General features: G+C 58.1%; 1 protein-coding gene across 2 annotated transcripts in view; it reads right to left on the bottom strand.

The window, feature by feature from the left end:
* Window positions 1-1,376: 1,376 nt before the first annotated feature.
* TRIM29 (tripartite motif containing 29) overlaps window positions 1,377-21,110 on the bottom strand; it is a 35,319-nt gene continuing 15,585 nt past the window's right edge. Inside the window, exons 6-9 of one of the 2 annotated variants that reach the window (XM_012644915.1) lie at window positions 19,424-19,516; window positions 17,267-17,365; window positions 14,069-14,145; window positions 10,306-10,942 (exon numbers count right to left, since the gene is read on the bottom strand). In XM_012644915.1, the coding sequence (XP_012500369.1) occupies window positions 10,880-10,942; window positions 14,069-14,145; window positions 17,267-17,365; window positions 19,424-19,516 (332 nt within the window). In that variant the 3' untranslated portion in view covers window positions 10,306-10,879. Of the gene's footprint in view, window positions 1,392-10,305; window positions 10,943-14,068; window positions 14,146-17,266; window positions 17,366-19,423; window positions 19,517-21,110 lie in introns of those variants that run through there. The other variant, XM_012644916.1, reaches the window with a different exon arrangement.

The raw sequence follows: 21,110 nt of genomic DNA on the forward strand, positions 1-21,110 counted from the left end.
GTACGAGTTCCTCAGCTCAGATTTGAATCCCCAACTGAGCCCGGCTTGTGGTTCAAGGGGAGGACCACGGCTCTAGAATTAGACTGAATCGGATTCAAATTCCTATTCTGACACTTAGTAGTGGAGAATTTAACTCACTATGGAATAGAGGTAGTAACACCTGTGAAATTGTGCATACAACGCTCCCTGCGCTTACCTGGTGCTTGGCATGGGGCCGGCAGTTTTACAGTCTTCCTGCGGAGGTGGATAAGGACCTGTCATTATTCCCATTTACAGGGGAGGCAACTGAGGTACCAAGAACTTGCTAAGGATCATGGAGCAGTAAGCAGCAGAGCTGGGACTTGAATCCACATCTGTGGAACTCCGGGGCCAAGACCCACGGTGCCATGCTGTCTTCCCAAGGTAGGCAATCAATGTGTGTTAAAGGAATGAACAAGTGCCCTCACTGACGGGGACCTCACTACCTCACAAAGCAGTCTGCTCTGCTGTTGGGTTCTTCTAGTTAACTACAAAGTTCTTTCTGTCATTGAGCAAAAATCGCTCATCTCCCATTATAACACCCACCCATTAGCCCTGGGTCTGCCTTCCAGAGACACCTGATGCCCAGGGGCTAGGGTCACCAGTGCTGACTCCGACACTGCTATACAGGAGGTCCCCCACTCATATTCATACACATCAGCCCCAGCCCTGGCCCGGCCAACCCCATCTGAGTCTGGGAGTGGCAGACTCAGGTCTATCCAGGCTCTCCCACTCAATGCAGCGACAGCCAGACCCCCTCCCCAGGGACCAGGATCTGAGGCCTCCCCATAGGGAGATGGGGGGATGTCAGTGGGGAAGTAGGACCTGGGGATATTGGCTTCATGACCCCATCGGCACCAGGTCAGGTTATGGCCGGCACAGGCCCCAGGTGAGAGCTGGAGGAGCCTGCGGCAGGCTGACAGCACACGGGAGATTCAGGCGTTCCAGCAATCTAAGCAATCCCATGCTTGGTTAGCTCTGCGAGTGACACTACTTCAGAGCTGACCCATCGTGGCCCCCTGGCTGACCTAACCAGGGTGCCTGAGACCCCAATCCCAGGATGTGAGGCCTACACAGCCTTAGGGAGGGGGAGCACATCACCCATGAGCCTCCCCCTCCACCTGCGGCAGGAGAGAGCACCTGAGTCCCACGCCAACCCCTGCAGACAGCTGCAGCTTCCCCTCTGTCTCCACAGTTCCCTTCACCACAGCCTGCACTTGCGAATTAGGGCTGGGCAGGACAGGCTACCACTGCCCCCTCCCGCCTCCAGGACTGAGAGCTCAGCAATCCAGAGCCAGGACCCCCAGCTGTGTTCTGGAGGCAGAGGGACCTCACCCCGACATGGGGAGAATCAAGGGCTATGGGTTCAGTACCTGCCAGTCAGTGTTACGTTTGAGCAATGGAAAGCCTGGTTTGAGGCAGGGTGCAATGGCTCACACCTGTAATCCTAGCACTCTGGGAGGCTGAGGCAGGAGGATCACTTGAGGCCAGGAGTTCAAGACCAGCCTCAGCAAGAGCAAGACTCTGTCTCTGAAAAAGAAAAATAGAAAAATTAGCCGGGCGTGGTGGCACACACCTGTAGTCCCAGCTACTCGGAAGGCTGAGGCAAGAGAATCACTTGAGCCCAGGAGTTAGAGGTTGCAGTGAGCTAGGATGGCACCACTACATTCTAGCCCAGGCGACAGAGCAAGACTGAAGAAAGAAGAAAAGAAAGAAAAGAAAAAGAAAGAGAGAAACAAAGAAGAAAGGAAGAAAGAAAGAAAGAAAGAAAGAAAGAAAGAAAGAAAGAAAGAAAGAAAGAAAGAAAGAAAGAAGAAAGAGAGAAAGAAGAGGTCTGATTTGGGGTCAGGGCAACCTGAGCTTAAATCTGCCTCTGCAAGTTACTCCACTGCCCTGGCCTCAACTTACATCACCTCACTTGCCAATGTGTTATAAAGATTAAAAGAGTTATTCAAGCCAGTCCCAAGAGGTTAAACGATTCCATTTACATGCTGTTCTTGAGATGACAAAATTGTAGAAACGAAGAACAGATTAGTAGTTGCCAGGGGTCAGCAGAAGGGGAGAAGAGGACAACAGGAGGGATCTGTGTGGTGATGGAACTGTCTGTATCTCGGCCGTATCAACGTCAATATTCTGGTGGCGATGTTGTGCTGTAGTTTTGCAAGGTATTAATATCGGGGGACACGGGGTAAAGGGTCCACTGCATCTCTATTATTTCTTACAACTGCATGTGGATCTACAATGAACTCAAAATAAAATGTTTAATTTTAAAAAAAGAGAGTTATCAGAGGAAGCATCTCCAACATTAGCTATTCTTGCTCCCGGTCCCCTGGGTTCCTCTACCAGCAGGTGCTGCCTGGGAATCGGCATCACATAAAAACTTCACAGCAATGGGGAGAGGGTCCGGGTAAGAAAAGCCTGACTGTATGTTTAGCACCTTTTATTTCTGTGCCTGCCATGAGTGCTTAATAAATACGGGAGGGAGGGAAGGAGGGAATGAGCGAGTGAATGAATGAATGACTATTACGGCAAGTGAACTATTGACCTCTCGGGAAATGAAACAGGCTTAAAGCAAGAGGTGCTTGGGATAGACACAGGGGCGATCTTGCAGCCCGAGATTGGCCAGCTTGGCCTTGCCTTGCCTGGTCCACTGCGGCTGTGTTCCTTGTCAGGGGCAGGCTGCATGCCTTCGAGGACAGCACAGTGACGCACTTTAATTAGTGCAAGAGTAAATTACATCGGAGGAAGAGAGCCCCGACATCTCCCGACGGCGCGGGGAGAATGGAAGCCTAGCATTTTCAATTTAAGGTTTAGTTAGATAATGCCTATTGGTGCCAGTAGATTACAGAGTGGATATTAAATCCTGCAGGATTTGGAATCGGAGCATACAAGTGGAATCGTAAGCAGGGGAAGCAGCCGGAAGGAGCCAGCCCGCTGTCCTCCACCAACGAGACAGCCTCTCCGTGAAGGAGCAGCCGGCACAGAGCTGGGTCCTAAAGTGCCCAGCACCGGCTCCAGAGGGGTGGGTGATCACCGAAATCAGTATGGAATCAGTTTCCTTTCTAGCTCCCCAAGCAAAGTCCTCCCACGTTATGAACAGGAAGACAAAGGCCCCGTGCACCAAATGCAGGTTTTAGCAGTCAGAATAGAAACCTGCACTTCAATCTCAGACAGCCCTTCCCTCACTTCTCCATCCAGTCAACTCCTATGCTACCTTCAAAACAACTCAAGCATCCCCTCCCCCAGGAAGCCCTTCCTAACTACCCACTTGGCTCCCAGAGGACCCCAAGCTTCCCCTGGCATTGCATTCACTATCGGTTATCGTAACCACGGACTTACTCTCTTCCTCTCTCTTTGAGAGCTATGACCGTGACTTATTCTCCCACCGCCATGCTCCCAGGCACAAAGGGGTACCCAATAAACATACTGCACAGATGGGGTTTTACATTCTATTTGTGTGTATTTTTCCACAGTCGATGCATTTTGAACATGTGATATATTCACAGCCTTCCAGGCTCAAGAGGTACAAGGGAGTCCGTGGGGAAAGTGTCCCTCCTGCCCTGTCTTGCAGCTCCCCTGCTCCTCCCTGGGGGGCCCAGTCTCCCATGTACCCACGCAGGAGGCTTCATCCTCATGCAAGCCAACGTGTGAGTGCATTTCTCCCTTTCTTAACAAAACAGCCGCTCTCACACACATCACTCACTGTCTTCCCTCCACAGCCTTTCGTGGAGACTGTCCGTGTCACCACACAGGAGGTCTTCAGGTTCCCAGGCACCTTTGAGCCAGGCCCTGCTGCTTCAGGAGGGGACACCTGCAGGCCACGGCTGAAAGGATGGGCTCCCCGGTCCTGCCGTTCCCTCTGTCGGGTGTGCAGCGTTGGTTGGTGCCTTAAGGTGTCTCTGTGGCACAACTGGACCAGCAGGCTTGGGGCGGCCCAAACAAGCAGCCTGAGGAGTATAAACACAGGGCTTGGAAGCCGTGGGCCTAGCCCACAGAACAACAGCAGGGACGCGCCAGCCTTCCCTGGGGCCAGGATGATGGCTCTGGCAGGCCCAGCCCGAAGGCTCGGGCTCAGTGGAGGAGGACGAAGAAGCTTATTAGTTTAAGCAGGATGAAATGTGTAAATTAATTACCCCGGCCACCCGTGCATGTAGCGACGGGCCTGCGCGCCAGGAGGAGAGGCATCAGCTTCCGTCCCTCCTGCAGGTTGGCTTCCCTGCCTGACGCAGCCCAGAGGACCCGTGGCCACATGCCCACCAGGGAAGGTGGGACCCAAGAGGGACCCAGGCTCAGCCCATACCCCAGGAACCGTAGCCAGGCAGCCTTGAGGAGATGAGCAGGCCCTCCACAGGTGGCGAGGCTGGACTCCGCCACTGCCAGCACCAAGGAAAGCAGGGGTCAGAGGAGAGTGGCAGAAGGCAGGGCCCCTGTCCTGTTTTCCACTCATGCATGGAACATCTATTCATTGAGTGATTACAATGCGCCCGGCACCGTGGCAACCTTTTGCTTGCTTTCATCTAATCCTCACAAAAAACCCATGTGGTCACTATGATTAGCCCCATTTGGCAGATGAGAAAACTGAGAACCAGGAAGAATAAATAACTTGTTCTATTGACGCAGCTGCTCCCTGGCGGAGTCAGGATTCAGGTCCAGACGGCATGCTGTCTTCCTCTGGGACACAGGCAAGGGGTGACCTTTGGGATGGTGTCACCCCAGGAGTCTTCCTTGCTTCCACACCCATCCCACAGAGGAAGTCCCTCATCCTTAGCCCGTGGCAGCTGAGCCATGGCCTCCCTTCCCAGTGTTCCCACCCTCTGCAGCCGAGACCTGCTCCCCTACCCACCTCCTCTACCCACCGGCCCTCCATTCTTGGCCATTTCCCATGGTGGCGGGCACTGCCAGGATGGCCCCACCCTCCTCACACTCTAAGTTAGGTCCTTCTGGTCCCCCCAGGTTTTCTCATCCCAGGCTAGCACAGCTGTCCGGCCCCCTGTGCTGTGTGCTACATGCTCTGAGAGCCACCTAAGTCAGCCCGCAGGCCTGCTGGTACAAGCTCAGGCAGAGCACTGGCCTGCGCCTCTGTCCCCTGCCCTCCGTACCCAGAGCTTGGCCCAACGTGAGTGTCTGTGCCTGAGTGGCCTCCTCCCACCTGCCCCTCCAGTCCTGCCCCTCCTCTCTCTCATGGGGGCCTGTGCAATGGCCCAGTCCTGGGTTCAGATCACCTCGTCCAGTCTCGCCTCCAGGCAGGTCCATACCTGAGCCATCAAAGACCCACAACCTCCCTGCCAAGGAACAGGGAGAGTCCTCAGACTGGCTCTCACGGCTCCACCTTCCGCTGCCAGCACAGCCCCTGCAAGCTGGCATCAGTAACCAGGTCTGCAGCCCATCACCTCCACCCCGTCGAGGGTCTTAACATGACAATGGAACCAACCTCAGAGAAACGCAGTTTGCTATCCAGGGCCAACCACGAGGCCAGCGAGGAAACACATTATATATCATTTGGGATTAAGTTCTTGATAGCCATGACCCAGCCAAAGACCTCCCCTCCCTCCCTAACCTGGCTTCCTGTCGTCTCTGGAGAGCCTCAGGGACCCTGGGCACCATCGTCATCCCCTGGGGAAGGGGTCCTCCCGCCCACTGCCATGTCCTCTTGCATGAGAATCTCTTGACCCCAAAGGCCCCAGAGCCCACCCCCTCCCCCTCCCCTCGCATCTTCTTAGCCTCAGCCTTGGCAAGATGATGAATTAGGGACCAGGAGTTGGCACATCCACCAAGCAATTAGTGTTTATCTCCCTTGTTTATGCGGCTGAACGACGGTTCATTTTCAAACTTAATAGTCAGTATTCATAAAGATAAAACTGCCTGGGTCACTCTTGGGAGGTGATTTGAGGGTTTGCTGGGAAAACAAGACAGGACAGGAGGCGGGCCCAGCCTCCGCCTCCCAGCACCTGCCTCTCTGGACAGGTGTTCCTGGGCCCAGGGTAGCCCTTCTGACCTCCCCACGCAGTCCATCAGGAGGAAGGTACAAACCTCTCATGCCGCAGGTGGGAAATCTGGGGGCAACGGAGGTCAAGGGGCTCCGCAGCTTGGTCCCTCAGTTTCCCCTTGACCTTGGGCTTCAAGGACTCTGACTTTCCATCTCACCAGCAGGTGGCCTTGGATAGAGCCCTGCCAGACTCCTGCGTGCCCGCTTCAGGGGCTGAGGAATGGAACCTTCTGTGCCCACCCAGCCCCTGCCCAGGCCCGCGCCTGCAAAAGGAGCTCAAGGGCGGAGCCACGCAGGGGGCTTCCCGACCCCTCCTGCAGGCTCCAGGCCAGCTCCAACAAGGTCTGGTGGGGTGAGCAGCAAGCCCGTCACTCCTGCTCAGACCGGGGGACTGCCGTCCTGGGGTCACACACTCTATCGTCCAGGACAGAAAGGTCTATTAGCTAATGCGGAAGGAGGGGAGGAAGGGGCTCACCTAGGGGAAGGGCGGGGGACCCTGTCCTGACTGCCCGGCTGGAGCGCGAGGCTCCGTGCCATTAACTGCGGTGAAATGCTTCCACCTGCTGGCCGAACCCAAGAACTGCAGGATCTGTCCCCCTGGCCTCTGTGCCCAGAGCTTGGCCCAACGTGAGTGTCTCTGCCTGAGTAAAGATCTCCTCCCACCTGCCCCTCCAGTCCTGCCCCTCCTCTCTCTCACCAGGGCCTGCACAATGGCCCAGTCCTGGTTCTGGTTCTGGTGCTGGCTCTGGGGCGGGCGCAGCTGCTTCCACCCTGTGTCTCCCCGCCAGGCGCAGAAGGCTAGAAAGGACAGGGAAATCAAGCTTCCTCTCTGGTTGGGATGTTGCTGTCACCGTTATGGCTTTGTTATTGCTATTAATCCTACAATAATAATAATATCATGCTCTCTTGATTATTGAGCGTCTGCGATGCCAGACACTTTGCACACTGTTTCTGTTGCTCACAACAGTCCTTTAAGATGTTATCTCCACTGAAGCTCAGACAGGGTGGGCGTGGCGCTCCAGGTCATACGGCCGGTGGGTGGTTCAGCAGGGATTCCAACCCCGAAGCCTGGTTCCAGCTCCCCGCACTGCCCTCGGACGCCCATGCCTCAGCCCCCACACGATGAAATGGCCCAGACACCTTCACTGCGTGTCTTCCCTGCTCCCCTCTTGGTTTTCCCACCACTTCTTCCCCAGTAACTACTTCTTGCCTCCAAGGCCTGTCCACGTGCCAGGCACTGTTCCAGGGCAAAATGGAATAACCCCTGAAGTCACAGAGCGCATATGCCGCTGGGTCTCGAGGCCCAGAGCAGAGCTCAGAAGCTTCTGGGCCTCAGTCTTCCTCCCTTCGGGATGGGGAAGGCTCCTCAGATGGGGACCCAAGGCCCTGGCAGTCAGGGTGTAGAGGAGAGGAGCAGGCTGGGGACAGGCAGCCTTGGGAACTTGGGAGCCCAACACGCCTCTCTGCCCAGTCCGATCATGGAGCCCCAACCGGGGACCAACTTCAATTTTCTGGTCCCCCGGGATGTGGTGACTCACACCTATAATCCCAGCACTTTTGGAGGCCAAGGTGGGAGGATTACTTGAAGCCAGGAGTTTGAGACCAGACTTAGCCACATAGCAAGACCCCATCTCTACAAAAATGAAAAAAAATTAGCCAGGTATAGTGACACAAGCTTGTAGTCCCAGCCACTTGGGAGGCTGAGGCAAGGAGGATCACTTGAGCCCAGGAATTCGAGGCTGCAGTGAGCTATGATGATGCCACTGCACTCCAGCCTGAATGACAAAGTGAGACTGGGAAAGGACCCCAGAAATAATCCAGTTAAAATACCTCGTTTTGTAGACAGGAAAGGCCAGGCCCAGAGAGGGCAAGCAGTTTGCCCAGATCACACAGCCAAAAGTGTCAGAAGCAGGACAGGGCTCAGGTCTCCTAACCACCCAGCTAGAGCTCCCTGCTGAGCCCCAGCGCTGCCCCCTCCTCCCTAGTCTGCCAGCAGACTACCCATATTCCCCTGAGAATTGCCCAATGCCCAGAGCTCGGTGAGGACAGGAACAGGAGAGCCTGGGTTGGGTTTGAAAGGAACATGAAGTGGAAATGGAGTCTCACTTCTCTCCTTTCTCTTCCGCTCTGGGGAGAGATGCCTCCCCTCCCCTGAGCCAGCCACTCGGGGCCTACAACGGCCCTGTTTTCACTCATCCTGGGGAGGGAGGCATTCTCAGAACAGGCAAGAAAGGGTTTCCCTGATTGCTTTATAATCACAGCTCTAACAGTAATGGAACTGCTGGGGATTGACGAGGAGAGGGCGATGCTCGTGGATGTTCCCCCCCAGTCCCCAGAAGAGGGCCCAGGGCCCCTGCCACTGCTGTCTTCTTGACATCCACCTTGCTGGCCTCTGGGCTACAGAAGGGGTATCCTGGTGAGGCCCAGGCCCAGGACAGGCAGGGCCCCGGGGGATTCAGCCAGATCTGGGGTCCCATCCAGTTCTGGAGCTGGTGAGTTTAGGGCAGGGCCCAGAGAACCGGGAGCCCCTCATGGCCAGGGCTTTTCTCAGAGAGTCTGGGCATCGTTGGAGCCCAGGAATGTGGCCCTCCTGGCCATCACGACCCCGGCAACTGCAGGTCCCAGAGAAGTCAGGGAGGTGGCAGGGTACTGGGTGCCCACAGAGGTGGACCTGCACCTGGAACAGAGGTTGTGGGGAGCAGCAGCCAACCCCAGGGACCTCTGCAGTCCCAGATCCTAGGGAGAGCACCAAGGTGGACAAAGCATGCCAGTCCGACCTGCGGTGGTCTCTCTTCCTGACGGTGCCTGGAGGTCCTCCACAGACACTCTTGACCCCTTCTCCTTTGACCTCTTCTCCTTCCTTCCCCTTCTTACCCCCTTTCTTCTCCATCTTCCTCCTCTCACCCTTTTCTCCTTCCCTTTTCGAGTCCCAGGAGCCCCCTCCTGGGAAGCCTGGACGCTGGCTGGCTCGGACCCTAAAGGCCCCCTGGCCCCACAGGGTGGGGAGAGGGAAGAGGGAAGAATGTTGCCCCCCATGATGGACCATAGCCAGCCCATTTAGGGACTTTTATGGGGGGGGGCTCCCTTGGTGTGACAGTGAGAACAGAGGGGCCTGGGTGTCCCTACCACACCAGGGAAAGGGGCATGGCTTTCTGGACCCTCTCCCCTCCCTACCGTCCTGCTTCCTCCTGGCTGGCCTATCTCTTCCAGGAAGCCTTCCCTGACCATCGCTCCTCCAGCCTCCCTGGCTCAGGGACTGGAAGTCCTAGTCTCCTTCCTTCCTCCATCCCCCGAGCCAGGATGGTGGGTGCTGCCGTCAGGAGCCTGGCTCTCTGCTCTCCCGCCAGCCCCCGCCGTGTGCTCCCCTTCCCAGAGGCCCTCCCACCACGGGGAAGGCCCTCAGGGCTGCAGCCCCCGGTCAGCCTCCACTCCAGCGCCCTGGGGTACGGGTTCCCAGCCAACCCCGGGCCCTGCTCCCTCTGGGGACCCTCGTGGCTCAGGGTGTCAGTGTGCCCCACCCCTCGTGCTCGTTGTTATCCAAGGCCCAGGCCGCTGCCCTGCACACTCATGTCCTCAGGTGGGGAAGGAGCCACGTCATCGAGAGGAAAGAAGGAAGAGACTGTACACTCGTCAGAGAGGAAAAGTGTGTTCAGAGAATGCAGCCAGGCCCTCTGCGGACCCTCAGGGGAACGCTTGCTCAATACAAGAGAAGTGACTGATCAGTGGTTTATTCTCGAGGGGAAAGCCCAGGCTGAAGTCTCCCTCCCCCACCTGCAAGCCCCTCCCATAGCCCCATACAGGCCCTGGGGGCGGGGGTGAGAGGAGGGACGACCCTACCCTGCCGCTGGGGTTTGGCCTCCTCTCCAGCCCGAGGCCCTGTGACATGCAGCCTGGAGGGCCATCAGAGGCAGGAGGCAGGCCCTGACAGGGCAGTGGGCAGGAGTGGGCGGTGCCGTGGAAGGCACTCTTGCCAGTAGCTCCTGCTGTTACCCGCGCAGCCACCCCTTCCACTCCAGGGAGAAGGCCACATCGTAAAATTCCTGGAATCCTGCAGGTCACTAGCACTTCCCTTGGGGCAGCGGGGCCAGTCGCTGTTTTCACGGGTGGGTTATGTCATGTCAAGGGAATCGCCTGTCCCGGCAGGTGGAAGAGAGGAATACCTTGGCTAATCATTTTGCCAGCCAGGACAGCCCACCCTCCGGTGACCCCGGACTCAAAGTGGATGCGATGCCCTGGAGACCGACGGCCTGGGCAGGGTGATGCCAAGACGCTGAGAGGTTTCCCTCTGTGGCGGCCAAGGGCTGCAGGCTCCGCCAGGCTGGGCATTGGTAGGTAGGACGAGAGAGGACACGTAGGGCCAGTCTTCTCCCGGCAGGGCCAGGCTGCTGGGAAGCAGGAGGTGAGGTTCTGTGGGTGAGAGAGGGGCAGCCGTCCTGGCCTGCCACCTCGAGACCACATCAGGGAGACAGGGCCGTGGGAGAAACAGTCAGGGGCCTAGAGACAGCAGGGTGTGGGTGGGACAGGCAGGCTGATGCCACATGGGTACTTACTGCTGGCGGCCATGTGCAGCCCAAGGGGAGGAAGGTGGTAGGTCGGGGGAGGCCCCACCTATCCTGCCCCAACCATGGGAGGGCCTTTGAGTGCAGGAGCCGTGGTGACATTAGGAGTCACAAGGCGGGAAAGGGCCTGAGTGGAGCGTGGCCCGTGGGGAAGCGGGGAGGCCAGGACTGCACCGGGAGGCCAGGGAGGGCTGGGGAAGGCAGGTGCAGGGTGGGCTCCCTCCCACCTAGATGAGCACAGTAGCTTAAGAGGCGGCAGCAGCAGGGTCAGCAGGGAGGGTGGGGGTGCGGTGCCTCGTTCCCTCCTGCCCGGAGCTCACGGGGCCTCGTTGGACCCGATCCCGCTGCCTTTGTTGACGTAGAATGGCCGGTAGTGAGACTGTGGGGAAACAAGAGTGGTCAGGGAGGCCGGCGGCAGGTGAGCCCGCTAGCCAGACCCGCCCCACCCCACTGCCCCCCGGAAGCAGCAGGGTCCAAACGCCAGTGATTCTAGGGGCCTCGTGGCCTGACCCCTAAGATCTCTCTCCCCTGTGATCAGGGGTTGGCCCTTGATGTGATCAAAATCTCCACGTTCAAATCCTAATCAGAGTTCATTCCCGCCAATTGGTGGTGAACTTGAACCCCAGCTTGACATCAAACTGGCTGACCCTTCTCTCCATGGCCCAGGAAGGGCCCCCAGCCCCACGACAGCTGCCATTCGTGTAGCACTTTCTACTCTACAGAGCTTCGCAGCACTGCGCCGAGCTTTATACGGGTGGACTCATTTCATTTTTACAACCGCCCAATTAAATGGATTAGTATTATCATATCCATTTTATGGTTGAGCAAACCAAGGCACAGAGAGGCTAGGCAATTTGCCCCAGGTCTCTCAGCTGGCAAGTAGAGGAGCTGGAATTCGAGGCCCAGTGGTCTGGGTCAAATCCAACCCTGCTCCCACACCCTTGCCTGTCTCAGCATCACTTCTCGAGCTGAGAAAGCTTCAGGCATTTGCTTCTGCTCTCTCTGTACCATCCTCCCCGATGGAGGGGTGCACAGAGGGAAGACAGCTGCCCCAGCCCCGCACGGTCCCAGGCTCCTCTCCCCACCCCCCATCGGTACTCAGGGACAGAGCCCAGTGGCAATTCTCCCAGCCTCCTCTGTGCATTGCATCTCCTGGCGATTTCATGAAATCAGCGCCCCTATCTCCCCCAATCACTTCATCAGGGCCCTGAGAAGTCAGCCCTCCAGGCTGCAGTGGAAGAGCAAATCTCAGCTGCTCCTTGCCCGTGTGAGCACCATCAGCCCCTAGGGGATCTTGAAGAGTAGATTTGTCCCTGAGCTGGGGCAGAGAGACTGAGCCCACCCCCATGCCCCACTGATCCAGTACGAGAGACACCATCCCCCACCTCATGCAGACACCCCAAGGGTGCTCACAGCCCCTGCCCTTGGCCTGCCTTCCGGGGCACTTGCAGCTCCTGGTCAAAGCCTTGCCTACATCTGGGGCCTGTGGGACGCCAAGGCTGAGAGTCCTTAGCTCGGACCTTGGTTATGGCACCCATTAAACAAAGGAAGACACTGAGACTCAGGAAGGGAAAAAGACATGGACAAAGTCACACGGTGGCAGAGCAGGACCAGGAACCAGGTCTCCTGACCTGCAGGAGCCAGCCTGGAGCCCAAAGCAGTCCACAGGGCAAAGTGAGTAGGCCTGGGAGGGGCTGAGCCTTTCTTTCAGGAAGGCCGCAGATTGGGGAACCTTAACCAGGTGCTGTCTGGTGAGGAGCCTGGCGCGGTGGGTGGGCAGGAACATGGTCCCATGGCATCCGGGCAGGTGCTCCCCGACCCGTCCCCTTCCTGGCTGACAGCACGTGAGAGTTGTAAGAGCTATGAAATCATCCAAGTCATCCAATTTATGTTACAGAAGGGGAAACTGAGGCACATAGCGAGAAGGACTCACACAAGGTCACACAGCAAGTGTGGCCTGGGGGCCAGACCCCAGGCATCCGGACTTCCAGGCCAGCCTCTCTGCACACCAGCACCTGCCTCCATTCTGCCAGTACTGGGTGCTAGCTGGGCACCAGAACCCTGTCCTGTCAGGGGTCTCAAGGTGTGATGAGGCTTTCCTGCGGGGACCCCGGCTCTGGGGGGGGTGGGAAAGTATGTGGTAGGGAGGGGAAGGACCAAGTCTAGGAATAGAAACCTTTTTTCTCCCCATATCTGCCTTTTGCAGTCCTGCTGTTGCAATGCCCCTGGGCCCAGCTCCAAATTACACACATGATCACTTAGTTCCCATCGCCAGCAAATTAAAGATTTTCTCCAATTAAACCATCCCCAGTCGCTCTTTGTGGTCCAGAGCAAATCACCTCCCCGTGCTCTGACCTCCAAATGCAAAGACAGCAGGAGCCGGGGCGCTGGACCCTGTTCCAGCAGAGCCTCTGAAGCCACCCACACACTAAGGCAACTGGCCGGCCTCAGCAGGGCCTAGCATGGGCCTTCAGGAGAGAGATGCTTGGGGGGACAGAGGCTCAGCATGTGAAGGACAGCTCCCAGTCACTGAGGTCTCGGCAGGGGCCAGGCACATCAAGGCTAAAGGGCACTGGGGGTCCTCACAACACCCACATTATAAAAAGCAAGAAACTGGCCAGGTACAGTGGCTCACGCCTGTAATCCTAGCACTCTGGGAGGCCAAGGCGGGAGGATCACTTGAGCTCAGGAGTTGCAGACCAGTCTGAGCAAGAGTGAGACTCTGTCTCTACTAAAAATAGAAAAACTAGCCAGGCATGGTGGCGCATGCCTGTAGTCTCAGCTACTCAGGAGGCTGAGGCAGGAGAGAATCTCTCGAGCCCAGGAGTTTGAGGTTTCAATGAGCTATGATGATGCCACAGTGCTCTAGCTCAAGCAACAGAGACTCTGTCTTAAAAAAAAAGAAAAAAAACAAAAGCAAGAAACAGAGTCCCAAAGAGGGTACCTGACTTGCCCAGGATCCCACAGTCAGCAGAGGGCCTGGACCCCAAGGCCATACTTCTCTATTGTGCCACTTTTCTGGTGCTTCTGGCTTAGGGTCATTAGATATTGAACCCTAAATACATTCCTAACTTTTCATCCCAATAGCCTCTGTGCTGTCAGAGCTGGGGAATTGTGCCCCTAAGGAGGTGGGACCCATGTCTAGAATATCTGTCCCCTGAACTGAGCGTTCTATAATCCCAGAGCTGGCAGAGACCAAGCTGTCATTCCATAAGCATAGACACCCAACAACCATCTGCCAATTAAAAAAGCAGGGCTTCCCACTTTACGGGTTAGAAAACTGAGCCCCAAACAGTGTGTGCTTAGCCAGGTCCCCCGCCTGTCAGCCCTGGGTCTCATACCCTTTGCTGTGTGCAGGTGCTCAGGCCACCGCTGCCTGCCTGCCCCGCCCCATGGCTCAGAGAAGTAACGTGAAGACCAGGTGCCCCTGGGGAGCCCCCCTCAGTGCCCAGGTCTCTGGACGTGCCTATGCCCAGGCAGGCTCTCCCGGCAGCATGTCACTCACCAGCAAAGTCTGCTTGCCGGATTTCCAAGTCTGGGGCTGGGCCTTGGGGGTCTGGCTCCGCATGAGGGAAGGATAACCTGGGAAGACAAGAGGCTCCAGTCAGAGGCAGCGCGAGCTGAGCTGGCAGCAGCACAGCTGCCTTCTCCAAAGTGACCACCAAGCGTCTTCCAGCCCATTACCAAATTCAGCCACCTGAAGAGGTGTGCAGCAGCCGGGCCCGCAACTGAAAGTCCTGGGGAGCCTGACCCAAGGGAGGAAGCAGAGAGACAGACAGGAGGAAGGAGAGCCAGCCAGGTGGGCTGGGCCAGGCAACAGGGGAGCGTCACCCCCAAATCCAGGTCAGCATCACGCTGCTCTGCAAGGATTTCCACCCACCCACTCCAGAGGGTCCCACCATGGACCCCTCCCCTCCCTGGAGCCCGGGAGAGCCCTTCATAAGCCCAATGTTCAAGGGTCTCCCAGCTGACAGAGCTTGTCCTGACGCCCCAGTGCTGGCTGGGTGATGCTCCCATTCACTCTGAGCCCCACTGTGCCAAGCACCGTGCCAGGGACCTTGCATATGTCTCCTTGTTTCATCCCGTTTCTGTGAGCTCAGCAGTCTGCCCGAGCTGCACAGCTTGTAAGCAGCAGTCAGGATTCGAAACCAGGTTTTGCCAGACTCCAAAACACATAGTCATATTCCTTCTGCCCAGCTCTGCACTCTCCACTAGCCAGAGACCAGGCCCAGAGAGGGGCTGTCATTTGCCAGTGTGGCCACCTCCCAGGGTTAGGGCAGCAAGCCCAAGAGGCCCAGAGCATGTGATGCTATCTGGGCTTGGTTTCGAAGGTGCTGGCGCAGGGTGGCTGCCCTGCCACTCTCCCTGGCTCCTCACCCTCAGCCCCGAGGGATCCATAAGGAGCTCTGGTCCGCAGAACAGTGGTTAGCACTCTGTGTCAGCCACCAGCCTACAGGGACAGGCAGAGGTGCCTGGGGAGAAACAGGCCATGACCTGGACTCAGAGGAGCTCAAGAAATAAACAGAGTCTGTCCTGGGTTGGGCCTCTGTCCAGTGAGGCTGTGGTCTGCCTTGGGGAAGCCCTGTCCTGCCCTGCTCTAAGTGAGGGTGGGCACACCAGGCCCGGGGACCTGCAGCACTGTCAGGCCTCAGCCGGGCTGGCATTCCGGGTTGGCCCCGAGAAAGGAGGCACGGCGGGCAAGGCAGAGCAGAAAACCCAGGTCCCTTCCTGCATCTGGGGGTGGGGCAGCCTTGGAAAGAGGGGGTTCCATGGGTCCCAAGTGGAGATTGAGAGAGGGGGATTCAGGCCTCACCTCTCAGTTCTCAGAAAGAAAATCCCATGCCAGCCACGAGAGAGGTGAGGATGGGGATGGGGTGGTGGCCCAGGAGACCAGCCTTGGGCAGCAGGCAGAAGCCCAGCTAGAGAGTGAGCTGGGGTGGCGGGTGGGGCATGCATCCCTCTTCCAGGGAACTCCGGGGAGAAGGGACCAGGACACCCAAGAAGTGGCAGAGAGCCCCCATAGGAAGTTCCACCTGCCCCGCTGAGGGAGAGGAAGGAAGAGGGATGGAAAACGGGCAGGTACCGGGATTATTTTTAAACAGCCCACTGCGGTCCACTGGTTTGGAAAACTCTGCAGTGGCCTGTCCCAAGGTGGTGAACTGATAGGGGGTTTTCCCAGTGCCTGCTGGGAGAGAGAGAGGCATTAGCAGCATGTTGCTAGTCCCAGGAGGGGCCAGAGGGATTCGCGTCTCACTTTGGGGGGCTGTGACCCCTGGAAGCCACTGTCCAGCCTCTGAAACTGGCCTGGCAGCCCTGAGCACACTCTGCCACAGGGCCGCTGGAGTGGGTGCAGGGGGCTCAGTCCACGCAGGCTGGAGTTATTCTCCACACAGGGCAGCCCCTGTCCAGAACCCTTGTCCAAGGCCATTTCCAGCCGGCCTGGTGAGCCTATCTGCATGAAGGTGAGAAGAGGTGGGCCTGGGCTCTTTCCCCCGGGCAGAGTGCATTTGCAAGGGGCTCTCTCACTGCAAAGCCTTAGACAGAGAGTCTAGCAGGCTGAGGGGGAGATATTGGGGAGTGTGAAAGCTCCAAATCATGGTGAGGATAGCCACCATTCCTGCCAGGGGGCCTTTGGTCCGGGCTTGACCAGAGAGCAGGAAAGGCAAGTCCCGAAGCTCACCAGGCCTGGCTCAGAGATAGGACATCCCCAGGCGTCCTGCAGGCTGGGACCCTCTACTCGTATTCCCTTCTCCTTCACCTTGCTGGTAGCTCCAAGAATCCCTACCCAGGTATAGGCTGGGACCCCAGGCTGGAAAGGACAGCTGAGTCCTCTCCAGCTATGTCCCTTCCAGTCCCTAGGCTGGAAGGGACATAGAGCCACCTCAGAGGCCACTGAGTGGGATCTGTCTGCCCTGCAAGTCTCTTTCCCTCCCCCAGGAAAGTCTCTTCCCCTACCCGCTGTCCCACCCAACCTGCTGATGCTTCTTCTAGGCCAGATGTTTTGGACACCAGAAGAGAGACAGAGTTACTCCCACCACAGCCCACCAGAGCTGCCCCTGGGGTCTTCCAGGAGAGACAGGAAAGCCTGGGATCTATAGCTAGGGTCTCGTTCAAGCATCCCCCCCACCCCGAGGATGACCCCAACCCAGGGGACAGGAGGCATTGACCACTCCGCTTTGTCAAAGAGTGCTGCAGGGCACAGCAGGCAGGTGCGGGACAGGGGTAGGGAAAAGAGGATAGGACTCGGGGTGGGGGTGCTTTGGAAGCATCTGGTCCTGCCTTTCCCAAAGGAGCTTCTGCAGGACCAGCTCTGCAGGCTACAACCAACACTAGGAGTCACAGGGTGAACAGAGTTAAATAAACTCTCTCCAGTAGGAAGGCAGAAGCACCCCAGGGTCTTGGAGGTGGGGGTACAGTGGGTGTGGCATGCCCCACCTTTCTGAGCATAGAGGCCTGTTGTTGCACCATTAGGGACCAAGTGTGGTGAAACAAGCCCTGAAAAATGCTGATGTGGCCCAGCCCCCCTCTCTGCCCTCATTTAGAGCAAAGACTGGTGACCACCCCTGCTCTCAGGCCAAGGTCTTCTCCTTTTCGGAGTAAGGGAGGACCTGGCCAGAGAGGCAGCAGAGACCAAGGCAGGGCTGCGGAGGGATGGGCAGCTGCGGAGGAAAAGCAAGCGGGCGGGCAGGCAGGGAGAGCTCACCTTTCAGGGAGAAGGACGAGCTGCCCTGGACTGCAGGCAGGTCGTTGTCGGAGCTCTGAATGGTGGAGGAGTATTCCCAGACCCGGGAGGTGTAGTTACCTGGTGGGGCAGAGCAGGGGTGTCAGACCCAGGCAGCAGGGCTTGAGGGGCAGGATTAGGACGTGGCCAATTCCACAGCTCTTCCTCTCCAGCCCCTGGCCACGTTTCAACCCAGGATGCCACTGTGTCCCCAGTGACACTTCCCCAATCCTTCTTGCCATCAAAGTGATCTTTCTAACATATAAAGAGCAGTCATGTCCCTGCCCTACCTAAAGGCCCCTGTCCCTAGAATAAGGGACAAAATCCTTAACTCGGCCCACAGCTTCTTCCCCCACCATCCGCATTGGCTTCCTGGCTTCCCCTCCCCCCATCCCTCAACATCCCAGCCAGACTGAGATCTGCGTTAGAGCAGCCTCTCTCCTGCCCCAGGCCGTGTGCAGCCCAGGTCCTCTGCCTAGGGCACTCCTCCTGCTCCCCACCCTTCGCAAATTCACATATTGGGGGTCTTCAGGTGTCAGCTTACATGTCGCCACCCCCAAGTCCACGCGTGCCTCGGGCCCATCCCCACATCACCCTACACCCCGTCCCCCAGGTTGCAATTGCTCGTTGAATTGTCTGTCTCCCCAGTGGGCTCCACGCAAGCTGAGGATGTGCCCGTCTGGCCCCGCATCACACCTGGCGCCCGGCACAGAGCCTGGTTCCTAGCAGGTGCTCGCTGTGTGGTCGATGGATGGATGCATGAACACAGGACAGATAAATACACACACACCCTCAAACTTGAGGACAGAGGCAGCTGATCAAAGTCCTGAGATTCTGTTTGGCAAGTTGAATAGGCTAAAAAATGTCCCTGTGCACGCTTGTCCCTGTAGTTTTGGGGTGGGCGGGATGGGGGTCAGGCCGTTTTCCAGCGCCCCCAGGCCTGAGGCGTGAGGGGTGTCCCCCGTCAAGCTCGCGCCACAGCAGCGCCCACCGGGCCCAGCGGTCCTCTCCCATGGCTGCCTACAGGGAGGGCTGGGGCTGGCCTTTGGGCTCAGGGTCAGAGACGGCTGGGGCTGGCACCTGACCCAGCACCGAGCCCCCCCACAGGCGTGTCAGGAAGCTTCTGCCACAGGGCCCTTGATGGGCATGTCCACCCAAGGCGCAGAGGCCAGAGGCCTCCCCGTTTCCTTCGCTCTCTCTTTTTCAACGACTGTCCCCTGAGCCCCTCCTACTCTCGAGGCTTGGGGTTGTAGAAGCACATGGGACAGACATGGCTCTGTCCTCATGGAGCTCACTCCTACTGCACGTGTGGAGGAGGGTGCAGTCGGTCACGGCTGTGAATCCAACTCTGGGCATGGAGGCCTGGCATTGCCCTGTCCACCGGGTGCCCGGCCCTCCAGTCTCCACGGGCCTTGTCCTCACTGAGGAGCCTCCCTGGGGCTGTGTCTGGGACAGGGGCTCTGGTGGAGCTGGCCCAGGCCTCTCACTCCCCGAACGTGGCTGGCACACACCCAGGAGCCCCCGGGACAGAACCAGAGCTCATCAAGTGCGTGGCCCTGCCCTTGGGCACAGCTCCCCCAGCCCTGGGCAGAGGGAGACCCCGCACTTGGCAGCTCCCCCTGGGGAGGCCACGTCCACACTCCCATTTCACCTCTTCTGGGTCTTAAAAGTGTCACTCCCTCGCCTCTCGTGGTGACAATGCCTCCTGGGTTTCCAGGGATGGCACCGCTTCGTGTCATGCCTGCCTTTCCATTCACGGCTAAACTAATGAGTTCCGACCACTGTACGACTTTCAGTGAAGAAGTATGCAAATCCGTAGAGGTCCTCTGGGTCCTCAGGCCCTGACACTTGCTGGGGTGGCTGCTCACCCCCCATGTCCCCCGAATCATCCTTCAGAGATAAGAGGAGCATGTGGACTTGGCGATTCCCAGGGATGCCTTCCCTCCAGCTTAACTAGCAATGTCCTGCGCACACACGCACACACACACACGTGGACACACACAGACACACGCTTTAAGCTCAGCAGGACTCCTCCCAACCCGTGTCTGGGGCCCCCACATTGCCCTGACGCCCACCCACCTCCTGCCTGCACAGCCCCCACAGGGCCCTGCCCACCCTGGAGCTGAGCCACCCGCCCACCTTTGGTGCCATAGAGATTGCCGAAGTTCTTCTGGTTGGTGTCCTTGGAGAAGCGGCTGGGAGATGAGGGCTGGTACGATGTCCGGGCCCCACCTGTGAGGCAGAGGAAGAGGGGTCATCATGGCAGAAAGAGAGTCAGGCTCAGCTCGGGGCCTGGGCCTCTGACTGGAGGGGTCTGATGCAGGACAACCTGCCCCCACACAGCTGCCCAGTGCCTGTCACGGGACCTGCACTCCACAGCAAGAGAGGTCCTTTGGGTCTAGCATAAGGTAATCGCTTAGTTTATATCACCCATATTGGGACGCTTTTAAGAGTAGAAGGGGCTCCATTAATCATTATGCCGAGAGGGTCAGGTGTAAACCTGGGTGGTCCTGGGTGGACTAAGGCTTATGGTCACCTGGTTGGGGGGTTTTGGGGTTACCAGGAGGCTAGAAAAGCCAATACTTCCCTCCTGAGCCATCCCCTGTGTGAATGAGACCTCAGAGTCTGGGAAATGGGGTACGTGGGAGGAAGGGGGCCACGGCAACTGTGGGAGCAGGGGCAGCAGGCTTGGCCAAGCAAGAGTCGAGCCACCTGGAGGTGGCCTGATGAGCCGGGCCTGAGAACATCCCCCAGGCACCAACAGGTGCTGTGGCCTACTCCTGGGGGGTCGGAGCCTCACCCTACCCACCTGGGCTCCACAGCAGCCTCGTGAGGAAGGCAGAGGGGACCAGCACCCCCAGCTTACAGATGAAGACCATGCGCTCCCTGCATGTGCTGGGGTCCTCTGTTGCCTCTACCCCCCCACTGAGACCCAGGCTGCTCCACACCCCTGAGTCCTGCTGCCAGCTCAGCACCTGCAGGTCCCTCCTGGAACCCTTGGTGCCCGCCGTACCTCTCACCCCAGCCCCCGCCCATCATGGTTGTGCCCGTTTACGGAGCACATGGTTCCTCAGAACTGACCCTCCCGGGAAAGTCACAACCACTGCCCAATCCTATTGACCCCAGAACTCCCAGACTCCAGGCCTCGTGGCTCCTGAGTGGCCCCAGAGTGGCCTTGTTTCCCAACCTCCTTGACAGCTGTCTTGGCCCTCCCCTGGCCTCTACCCTGAGCCTGGGAGCTCCCAGAGGGCAGATTCCTCCTCCCTCCTGTCTGGGGCGCAGGCTCTGCCCACGGTGCCCGGGGCAGGGATCCAGGGGAACCTGTTCCTTCCACAGCAAATGTCAGGGACTGACTCACAGCAACAGGGCTGGCATTTGAGCTCCACCTCCCCTCTTCTCAGATAGGGAGGCCAGACGGGGCAGTGGCCAGCCCAAGATCCCCTCGTCCTGAACTCTTGGGGTGACATCTCGGCAGGTCCTTCCCCTCACCCCTGATGCTGCTCTGCTCCCCTCCCACAGCCTGCAGGGGGCTCGCGCTGGGCCCTCACCATTTGCAGAGCAGGGCAGGCATGCAGGGGCCTGTCAGGGACTTGGTGCCACATCAGGGCCCAGTCCCTGGACTAGAGGGACACAGAACTGGGCGGGGCGAGGCAGGGGTGGTTAGCACAGCTCATCCTCTCGTCCTGCCCAAAAAGGCCCACACCAGGAATGCTGGAGCGGGGAGAACCCAACACTGAGAAGCTCAGGTGTTGTTTTCAAATTGGGTGGGGCAGCAGAAGTTCTTCTCTGTTGAGCTCATCTCTCTAAACCCCCAAGCCCCTCCCGT

Source organism: Propithecus coquereli, unplaced genomic scaffold (assembly GCF_000956105.1).
Source record: "Propithecus coquereli isolate 6110/MARCELLA unplaced genomic scaffold, Pcoq_1.0 Scaffold222, whole genome shotgun sequence".
NCBI classification, from domain to species: domain Eukaryota; kingdom Metazoa; phylum Chordata; class Mammalia; order Primates; family Indriidae; genus Propithecus; species Propithecus coquereli.